This window comes from Dinoponera quadriceps, unplaced genomic scaffold, assembly GCF_001313825.1.
Source record: "Dinoponera quadriceps isolate SergipeBrazil2010 unplaced genomic scaffold, ASM131382v1 scaffold2420, whole genome shotgun sequence".
Classification (NCBI taxonomy): Eukaryota; Metazoa; Arthropoda; class Insecta; order Hymenoptera; family Formicidae; genus Dinoponera; species Dinoponera quadriceps.
Genome location: NW_014556754.1, coordinates 721184 through 732712, shown reverse-complemented (window position 1 = coordinate 732712; position 11529 = coordinate 721184). Strand labels below are relative to the sequence as shown.

Genomic DNA, 11529 nt, shown 5'->3' with positions numbered 1-11529 from the left:
ATCCTGTGTCTAATATAGAAATCATCATTAACATTCTCTGTAAATACAGTCATAATGACTTATTAATTGTTTAATACTGTTTAATACTGCATGCATTCGTGTCATCGGAAAGACATTATAAATCACTTCTCAGTATTCAGTAATCGGTATTCGTACACGATAGATTTTATCAATGAATATTTAATCGATTGAGTTTGAATGAATTGAGATAGCGGAGCGAAGCCGATGAAAATTAGCCGCGCGCGTATTCCGTGTGAAATTAACAAGGACAAATGAAAGGATTTCATGCAATGTACGTATCCGTTCGCTTAGACGAGTCTTCGTTTAGTTCGGCCGTACGACTTCCGTGGCATTGTACAGGGTGTTTTAAACAGGTGCGTACGATTCACACTATATATTAGGCAACGTTGGTGTATTTCTAGCACCGTGCTATTTCAGTGAAATATTCGACGAAATTAAAATAATTTATCAAATCTTTATAAACCTTTTTACAGCGAATGAAATCTATACTAAAACTTTTTTCTCGAGTTCCTTGAGGAGCACACGTATTTGTTGCTGACATCTTCATTGGAACACCCCGTACATTGATCGGTATTCGAGGCCCCGAGTTGATCGATAATTACCGATAATTATCGACATAATCACTAATCGTACACCCTCTTTGTATATATATCTAGATTACATTCTTACTATCCTCGTCTGGTAATCTTTGGTAATTCGGATGTGCATGGAACTATGATTATTATCACTGATTACTTATTAACATAATCGTCCTTCGAAATCGTTACCCGCTAAACTCTATCTGACTAGACCACCTCTCCGTGAGGATCCCTCAATGAGTCACTTCCTTTGTAAAATTCAACGTCATTTTTTTAACGTCCTCGAGTTATTTATTCCGTCTACAAAATGACGCCGAATTTCGAATTCTGAAGGAACCAATCGTACAATGTTACTTTGCGTGGAATTCAACAATGTAGGCTGCTGTGGAATTGAAGCAACTATCTTGAAACCCACCACGATAAGAATCACTCTGGACGTTTCGGCACACAGCCCAGACTCAAACGTGGCGACCGTTGCCATGATAAGTCACCAATAGCTAACGCGAATGTTTATCAGTGATTCTTCTTAGAAACGACGATGATGGTTTTGTCATCGGCTTGCCGAGTTCCTCGGAATTGATTCTCGAGAAAGCGTAATAATCCCTCATCCAAGATGGCTAGAGAGGCTGCTGTAAGCATCCTCCTCCATCTCCAGCCGTCGTCTATAGAGGTCCGAGAAGGAGACCTGAGAAGAGACACCAGAGTGCAGATGATGAAGAGCGTGTAGCTCCTCCATGGAGGTCGAGGGCATGCTGTTGCTGTCGCCGAGGATGCTGGCGGCCGGGCCGACGTTCGGGGAATTGCCGGTGCTGGAGGAGACCGGCGTTCCTGAACAGCCGACGTTGCTGCCAGCGTTGCTGCTCTCTTGTCGCATGTGATTTCGTCGCCATTTCGCGCGCGCGTTTTGAAACCATACCTAAACAGGCGTGTGTAAAATCGAAAGACCGTGTTATTTGAGTTGCTTGTAATCGAATTGCCAACAACGATTGATTTCGATTGCAGTTTAATCGATCCTTCTTCTCGAGAATCAGGAAAACAGGAGGCGACTGTTAAAATTGGTTCTGTTGAAAATTTACTGTGTCAAAGTCTTTTGATTTGATTGGGAAATTTCAATCCTGTCTGCTTCGTTAAATTATTACTTTATTTTCTACGTGGTAGAACTCGAGTAAAACGTAAGTAAGGGCTTCTCACCTGCAGCACCCTTTTCGATAGGCCGGTCTTCTGCGCGAGTTGCTTGAGGTCCTTGGCATCCGGGTTTTGATTTAACGCAAAGTAAGTTTTCATGGTTCGCAACTGATGATGCTTGAAGCTGGTACGCATGCGTTTCGTCCGCTGACTCTGATGCACCGGACCCGGCGAGCCTACGGACGCGTCGTATGCAGCCAGCGACTCCATCGACGAGGACAATTCCGTGGGGTGCAGCAATTCTGCAATGGCGACGTCGGCTAGAAAGAGTCTTTTTACGCGAACCCGTCAAACCATTGATATCACATATCTTGAAACTCAAGCCTCGAAGTTCACCCTTGAAGCGTAAGCAACATGCGATGGGGAGGAAGAAAGAACAATGTTACATTAGATACATCTTTTAGTGAATACTTTGGGGTCATCGAGGTCCTTTATGTTTGCACGTGTGAAAGATAATAAACTCCGGGATCGAAAGTTTCAAAACTCCGTTCAAGGCTTTAAAGTTCATAATCTGAGACCGAATTAATAAAAAAAAATTCAGACAAGATTAATCGAAAAGAATTTTTAAATTTGTGAAATTATCCGAGTTTCAAGAACTTGGAAACTGTAAGTTTCTCAAATGTCGAATGCATATGTCATCGAATATTTGAACTTAACTCATTCGAGCGCTCACATTAGGAATATTTCCATACAAAAATCCACGAATCGTCCGTGGCTAGCTAATATTTCCTTGTCACCCCTACCCATCTTTCACTCCGCAGTCTTCTTTAATTCATGCGCTGCCCGCGTCGGCGTATCCTTAGAAGGATTTTAACTCCTCCGATGTGTTCCGACAGGTTCGAGGAATCGACTCTTTCTCGCAACGCGCTTTCCTTTCCAATTTTTCGAACGTAACTGTGTTTTACCAATCGGCCCCCGGGAAAAGACGAAATGTCGTTCACCTCGATCAGAAAAAAAGAGAAAAAGAAATTCCGAAGACGGTGTGGCTGTTCGCGAAAGCGCTTTTTCTCTCTTCATCCTCTCCTTCCCGCGATACCTCTTTCTCTCTTTCACTCTTTGACGAACCGGCGGATCGTCAGCGGATTCCGTTGGGAATGGAAGTTCGGAACAATAAACAGTAATGGCGCATACGTGCTCGGGGATTTACTTCTGGGATCCCTTCTCGCCCCTCCCCCTCATCCCTCCTTCGCCGGCTGGAACCCGTTCTTCTCCCGATTGAATTTAATGGTTACCCTCGTCGTCTTATTTATTGGATGCGTTCCTTCGCTCCGCCGGCGCGCAACAACTGCAACTGCACACTCGTCCTCTTCCCTGCGACTCTCTTTCCACGCTTCTTTATCCTCGTTCACCATAACTCAGATAAATTCGTACACGATGACACAACCGTTGATCGATCAGTTAAGACGCACCTTCTATATATTCGGAAGCGACGGTGCGGTAAGACGCTGTGTTTCCGGAAAATCATTTCTGCCCTTGAAAGAAACCACGTCTGAAGAGATCAATATTATGGGGGGAAAAAAAAGAAAGGGGAAAAAAAACTGCAAATGCCATCTTTGCCAAAAGGCAGGGCGCGCGTTTAGTTCATTTTGCATGCGGATGGTGTAAGAGAGAAAGAGCGGCTAAAAAAGAACAAGCTTCCAGTTGCGGCGTCGTGCTACACACGAATCGAAATAGGATTTTCCCGGTGCGGCTTTCGACTCTCGGCGAGGCCTTTCTGTCTCTCCAGAAAGAGGAACGGCTTCGGGTCCCGGCGGACAGTGACAGATAGGTATCGGCGTCGAGAGATGCATCGATTGGCCGATCTGCCCGGAAAAGAATGCTGCCGTGGCCAATGTGTGGCCACTTCCAGCAGAATGGCCGGTCGGAGCACTATAATGCCGCCTGCGCGAGTTTCTTGCCGGTGCCGCCAGCGGGAATACCTCTCTCGTTTCTTCGTTGATCCTCGCTCCGCGGTCTCGGCGATTTTGGCTTCTAGCTCGCCCTGACAAATTGTAATCTCATTCTTAAACCGCCAAATCTTCGCACGCTCGCGCGCGCCCTCTTCCCGCCGAATTTGCCCCTCGGACTTCCCCGAAGGATCCGAGTGTGTCCTTCCTCTACGGCAAGGTCAGTAGTTTTTCGGTTTTCAAGTCGAGCAGCGTAATACAAATCTTGACCACACGGAATAACGTGCGGACGTTTCGTACGAAGATCAAATTCCTTATGAATCGATGCTTTTCTTTAAGATTCACTTTTATGCACGGAACAATTATACTTAGGAACGTGGACCAATTTTGGGTACTATCGAGTCTTCGGTCTAGAGTGATTCTGTAAAATTGCATTTTTTTCTATTTGATCTATTTGTATATCTAGTCGTGTCGAATGATATGATATTAAAGATTGATCGAAAATGGTCGAGTTAAAATATCCTCCTGACTCGAGGCTGAGGGCCGATTGCTATGAGATGGGGGTCTCCGCGACCCACCGTCGGTCGGCGCGCGTCTAGCTGTGGGATAGCTTGAGACCTCGTCGCCGGCGTGTCTCCTTCGCAAAAACTGTCCCAATTATATATAAAGACAATAAAACGGCCAAGCTCTTTCTCTCCGGCCGGTTGTTCCCACCTGAAGTTGAACGCACAGGACTTCGTGGATTATTTTATGGCTGTTGGTCGTAAATTCCTATCGGTAGTCCGGGAAGAGTGATCCTCGCTCTTGTCGATTATAAAATAGCTGGGAATCGCGCGCGTACTGGTCGAGTCGCCATCTTGGCCCTACACCCAAACCGAAGCGATCGTAAAACAAGCGGGAATCGTATTTAAATGTGCGATACCAGCGTGCCGGTCGACAAATGACGTAAATCGGGTGGACGCGAAGAAAGGAATTAATGCAACTTCGATTCGACGGAATCTCCATTCCGCTAAATTCCCTCGTGACCGCCCTGAATCCGTTGTCCGTGAGTCTCCTTCGTTGAATCGCTCGTCACGATGATAGACCTGTCGTAATGATTAACTTCGTGATTCATGCGATCGTCTCAGGTCTAGAGTATCAATGAGATTCGTCGGACATCCAGTATGATACTCGCGTTGTAAGTGATAAATTATCCATTATTTTTCTCGTGCAGCACCATCTTATATTACGATTTACTATTTAGACGAAGGCTATATACAGCGAGTAAGAGTGAAAATTAGAACAGGACGAAGCGAACACTTCGGGACCGAGGTGAGTCTTTATCATGGAAGGTTCGCTCATATATTGAATCGTCGAGCGAGACATCTGCATAGCGCGCGGAAATTCACCGAAGAATTCCGCCCGCCGATATTGAACGATCCTATTAACAAGCCGAATAATCGCGGACGATATGAAGTAACATCTGACGGGCTGAAGGACCGAGCAAATGTTTGCACGAAGGAACACCCCGTTGTGATACCCCTCGGCAAATAATGCAATTGCGCCGATTAACTTGTTTGCTCTAGTACGGACTAAAGAGAAAGCTTGAGAGAGAAGTAGTGAACCAGGGTCTTTGGATCTTTGAGTTGTCGGGTCTCGAGGTGATTTCTTTCCGGTCAGGCTTCCGAATTCTCGATAGCGCAAAGTTGTCAAAACTTTGTACGGACGCTGAAGTTCCCAAGGGGGGAATCGTTAATTTTGACAATTCGGTCCTCTCATTGCCGATTTTAGTTTGTACTGACGCATTAGAAAAATACAATAAAATTAATAAAATCATTGGAATAAAATAAACCGTGTCACCGTCTTAGCAAGCGCCAAATATATGCGTAATCAAATGAGGAGGTGGTGCAATTGAAGAGGGGTTGAAGAGGGGTTTGGCACGTTATTGTGAACATTAGTTCAACACAATCGCGTTATCGAGTGATTACAATCTTAGATGAAAATCGTTCACGATCGTACAAGATCGCGGAACATACATTGGCTTGACTCACCGAGCGCTCCAGCGGCCAGCCTCATCGTGACAGGAAGCTCGGAGCCGGTGACTTCCGACAGCTTCCGCTTCCTAGGCCGACCCTTTTGCACCGTGCCGGAAGAGGCTATCGGGTTCTGCTCGTAGTAGGCCGGCAGCGGCGACACTCCCGGTGAACCGAGGTCCTCGATGCTACCAGCAGCACCTCCGTAATCCCCGGCACAGCACAGCAACTCGTAGTGAGGTCTTGGGAGCGACGTGCTCGTCAGTCGTCAACCTCTCTGTCAAGTAGTCGATAGACGACCTGACCTCCGCGTTACATGTCGAGTTCGATGAACGAGTTCGATTTCGTGAACGTGGTCGTTGGATTTTATGAAGTGGGACGTAGAAATTAATAGGGTTATCGAGATAATTAACTAGTTACTTAGCTTGGTTGTCCGAGGTGCTAAAAAATCCGGACACGTTTTCTCCGTTCTCCGAATCTCGTCCTTAAAAATTTACTAATCAATAATATGTTGAGTCTTCGATTTTACGGAGCCTGCATTTAGAGTAAAACTTTTCCGATTTTTATTCATTCTTCACTCTTGCATTTCATGAATATTACTTTGTGACGTTTCAGCCCACACGGACCCTTGAGTCGTGTCGATTTTCTGAAATCCTTGGCATTGACAAAATGTCCTTTACACATCAGTGCACAGTTTACGTTGTTGCGATCGTTTTCTCGGAACCCGAGACTGGATCCATTCGTTCCAATTACCATCATTAGCGCGCAATAACTGTCATTAGCGCGAGGGAGGGATGGATGGGTGGGTGGATGGGAGGGAGGAAATGACTTGGTGCGACAAAGCGCTTCAAGCTGCTGTCAATCTCGTCATCGAACTCGTTGATAACAAGGAGAAACGGCCTTTGAAGGATAGTAATGATCAGATGCTCGCGTTTCTCACCTACAATATACCAGTCCATCCCGCTGCCCGAAATGGTCGCCTTTGTTCAGCGGGGTGCCGCAGGAGGCGCAAGTGAAACACGCCACATGATATACCAGCTCGCGAGCGCGCATCACCAATTCCGAAGCGGAGATACCGGCGCGACACCGTGAGCATCGGGACACCGCGAATAACCTACGTTGGGAAAATTCAACAATTGAAAGATCAATTCCTCCACCACGTAAATCTTCGAGTAATTCTTATTCGAGAACGTAGTCACATTTCTTAACTTCGTTTAAAGAGAGTAAGCTGCTTTCAGGCCGTACATTAAAACTTTGTAACTGGAAAGTCTTCAATTTTGAAAGTGTAAGTTTCAGTTCCAACTTTTCTCGTAATAACATCGGGTTAATATGGCGTCGATACCGATCGAATGGCCGTTTAATTGTTATTAAGTTGAATTTTTTTTCATCTGTTAGTTCTTTGTATTTTCTCGAATATTTGCTATATCACTTTTTCCTAACTTTGCCGGCGTTCTGGATTTGTATTAGAGAAATTTGAGAGAGTTGGGACTCTAATGGTACATTATTTGCTTTGCGAATGTTGCGTATTACGAATTCCGCCTGAAGTGAATTTCGCAAGCGATCGAAAGCGGACTATTCACATTCGCATAGACGGAAACAAAGGGTTCGCGTTGTTGCATATTGCATGGACGAGGACTGTTGAATTCCTCCCTTGTTCGCTCTAACGAACCCGCTTTTCAGTCTTTCATTCTACTCTCATCCTGAAATACCGAACACCAAACGCATTTTATTCCGTACGAGGTATTTATTTATTTATTTACGTTCACGTGTGCTCTCGAATTGTCCTTGGCGTACGACAATTCTCGAACCTTTAGATCTTTGGAACTCTGAATTATCTGACGCACCAAATTGTACGAGCTTCAAATATTTCGTATTTTCAGTTTCCGAAATGTTAAGCCCGCAGAAACATGAAACACGGACACTCTCGGGACATCGTGAATCTCAAGAACAATTTGTCAGAAACTCATGAAACAATTGTTAACCGCGGCTACTACCTTATCAGTCTCTCATATCGGTAAATTCCCAAGTGTCGCTCGAGATAATATCTGTCGGGCGTTAATCTCGCGACGAATCGCGCGAAAGACAGGGAGAATAACGAAGGATGAGCGGTCGCAGCATCCGAAAGAGGGGTGCAGAGCCATGAATGGCGCAGCGTGCGGGGAAGAAATTGACACATCTTACAATTCTCTCAATTATTCCACGAATCCAGCGAATCTCTGTCCAAATTGCACCGCGGAATCGAGCCTGCCAGCCTCCTGGCTACCTCCCGTGAGCGACATCGCCGAGCGAGATCTCCTCACCGTTCTACCTTCTGCTGCTGCACTAACCTACAGTAATCCTCCTTGCAGTAGATGTTGCCGTCTCTGGCGAAGCAGGTGAGCTCGGCGGCCAGGGGGACCCGGCAGCGGCAGCAGCGCAGGCAGCCGCAATGCCATACGCGATCGGCCGCCTTCAGATACCAGCGCTCGGCGATTTCCCTTCCGCAGCCGCCGCAGCCGAGGGCACCCTCGGCGACGCTGACACCACCTCCGCCGGCGTTGCCGCCGTTCCCGCCCTCGTTCGCGCCGACCTGCCGATTGTTCGCCCCGCCGCCGTCCCCAGGCGGGGGTGTAGCGCTCCCGCAGCCAACTTCCTTCAGCATTTCCCTGGCCGCGCGCTGCTACGACGCATGCCGCCGCATTCTACAAGTGGTTATCGCAAACTTCCATGACACACGGCTACATACTTGAGAACTGAGTGTGACGCAGCGAAACCTTCGACCCAGCTGGCGAAACTTAACGATCTCGCGGCCGTGTAAGGCGAAATGTTCGCGTAGCCGCAAGGGGGACTATCTCCATATTTCTCCTTATTTCACGGAGAACTATGAGTTAATGGAACGTAGAATGCGCACACGGTGGAAATGTTGCGGTAAAAATTACCAGAAAATCGTACAACGTTGAACCACACTGAAGTTATGATTGAAATTACGACGCGTGTTGTAATTAATAATGTACTTCATTGCATATGTTACTAAAGATTGCAACACGCATAATAATTTCGGTTATAATTCCGGTATTTCCTCCGTGTACAATGTGCACAATCAGCTCTTCTGAATAATATTGATTTACTTTAGGCTACGATCCGAAACGTTCCGCCCGAGGAAAATTTTACTCAGTGGCTTCGGGGAGTGATGGAAGAGGGGCCAATTGGAAACGCTCATCGAGTTTTCGAACAGCCGGTAAAATTTCCCTCGAGAAGAACGTTTCGGAACGTAGCCTCGAAAGAGAATTAAGGCTCTTGTGTACTCACCGCAGCCATCTTGTTTTATGATGTCAGAAGCGAGAGAATCCATGCGCGGAATTCCTGCGATATTTGCTCGGGTGAAAAGATGTATCTACGAAATGATATCTGTGATCGATCCAATACACTTTTGAAATGCTTCGGGTATTCTTCTTTCGTTTGAACGATCAATAAATCAATGAATAGCTGTAAAGTGAATGTGACAAAAGCATGATAAAAGATAGGTTAAAAGTAATGGTCGCGTGTTGTGTTAATTTTATATTTTTATTTATTGATCGTTCGAGCAAGGGGAGGGTGTCCGGAGTATTTTGCAAGTTACAGTGTGTTGGATCGATCAAAAATGCCGTTTTGTGAGTGTGTTTTTTTATTTGAACGAATTATTTGAATATGCAGGAATTGTCGACATGCGTTTCCTCGCTTTTGACGTCATTAAACGAGACCATTGCAGGAGCCTCAAAGGGAAATATTGACCGATTTAGCGAGTGATAATCATGGCCTCTATCATCTATCTATTAGTCGTTTGCTTACGATCCATGCGATATTTACATCACCTTAAAAGTCAACTCTCCGATTATGAAAATTATTCTTTCGAACGATATAATTCGATTATTTGGTTTACTAATGGAAAATCTCCCGAGGTTTCCATCCTACGATGGCAACGACGAGGTTGGCGTGTCTTAAGCAACCTTACGAGTCATGTTGCACGCAGGTATGTTCATTCAGGACACGCTGCCCGGGTGGCGTACGCAAGGAAGAACCGATGAATGAAAACAATTCGTGGTCGACGACCCGTTAATGAACGACTCTCGGTTTCGAATCGCGGTCGCGGTGCTAATTAACGGAAGCTCTCGCAAATCGCCGCAGTAACTCAGTCGGGTCTTTTACCAGTCGACGTGCTATTTCTGCGGGACCAATGCGAGGTGTCGTCCCTCGTTACGAAGATGTCAGTGTGTCCTTACGCGACGCCGGTTAGAACAACGTGCGTGTGATCATTTGCCGAGCAGGTGTTCGCGATAGTGCTGTGATATACGATACATTGCTACCGGATAAAAGGGACTTACAAAAGTGAGATTAAAGGTCAGCCCGCAACTCGAAAAATTATCGACTTGGCAAGTTGAAGACATTTGTGTGACAAAGCGTTCAGCGTCAATTGTGTGTAAGACATTCGCATTACGCATCGATGTAAATCCGACTATGTGGCATCCTCGTGGTATATTTCTGGCAATACTAATATCGCCGGCACAAAAACGATATATACATATATGTATGATTTTTTTTCATGTGTGTGACAGTGCTCATATTCGTGTAGAACTTGGAGGCCGTGTATGTGACAGGGTTGTTCATACTGAAGTTGAAGGTAGTGTGAGTGATAGTGTCGATGTTCATGCTAGAGTTGGTGTTCATATAAGTGATAGTGCTTGTGATTTATCGGAGTTGGTGGTCGTGTTGATGATAGTGCTTGTGTTCGTGTGGAAGCTTGTAGTCGTGTGAACGATAATGCTAATGATAATGAACGATAATGCTTATGTGAATTTCGATGGTCGTGTAAGTGATAGTGCACGTGTTCGTGTTTATGTGAAAGTTTATGCTGTGATGGTGTTCGTATCCGTGTCGGATTTGGTGTTCGTATGGATAATAATTTACGTGTTAGTATCGGAGTTGCCATTTGTGTAAGTGTGCGACAGAATTGTTGAAAGACACGATTGCCGCTATGATATCTATTCGTGCTTTAGGATGCATAATATATATTATATCGATCCAAACTCGAAGCGAGTACATGATAATATCCTTTATCTTTCGAATATTAAAGGTGTTACCTGATGCAACATTCGTGTCTTCAGACCCGTTATTCGATGAAGCAAACAACAGAATGCAGGCAAATATTTGATGGAAATCGTGAGAAGAAATTGCAGTGAATTTTGAGGTTCGATTTTATTTGTCTTTTTCAGAGTTTAAATATTAACGGAACGTCTGCATTGCATATAACCAAGAAATGAATTATAGAATTTAGATTATGGCGAGCGTATCGTCACATGTTATTTAGAATCTACGAAAGAACTTTTATTCACTTCATGTGAAACATTCGGAAATTCCTCGGCAATTCGAATAATCGCTAGGTTTTCCTTTTGGCTTACCTGAAGTCGATTGAACAGCCGGAAATCCGACGGCGAATTCTACCGTCGGCTGACTTTCGCTTCCCGTTTGTCTGCGACAAACCACTCGTCGAATTTATCTTCGTTTGACTATTTCCATCCGAATCACGGTCACCTTAGACCCGTCGACTGTTCCAAAGTCCTGCCCGGTTGCGTCGCGGTTTCAACGTCGGATATTCCGGCGCTCCGACGATCCCGGCTGCTTCGAGCCGACCAGGCAGTTGTTGCGGTCATCAATCATGCTCTGAACAAGAGAAAAGCCGCGAGAATGTAGAGAGGATAATTCCCCAACATGACATTGATTTGCTATTCCGCGATAATAGAATCGCCGCGACGTGATGTGCTTATGCGATAGCGTCAGCAAAATTGTGCCTACTTTAAACTGCTGTCTGCGCTTTATTTACTTATTATCGAG

At 45.5% G+C, this 11529-nt stretch overlaps 1 protein-coding gene across 1 annotated transcript; it reads right to left on the bottom strand.

Annotated features, from left to right (window-relative positions):
* Positions 1–437: 437 nt before the first annotated feature.
* Positions 438–11217, bottom strand: LOC106748079 (LIM/homeobox protein Lhx9-like). Its single transcript, XM_014626278.1, has 6 exons — positions 11097–11217; positions 8010–8363; positions 6623–6796; positions 5701–5924; positions 1791–2026; positions 438–1515 (listed from the first exon to the last, which is right to left on the bottom strand). The coding sequence occupies exons 2-6, from the start codon at positions 8321–8323 to the stop codon at positions 1204–1206; spliced, it is 1260 nt and encodes a 419-aa protein (XP_014481764.1). The 5' UTR covers positions 8324–8363; positions 11097–11217; the 3' UTR covers positions 438–1203.
* Between the last annotated feature and the right edge of the window lie 312 nt (positions 11218–11529).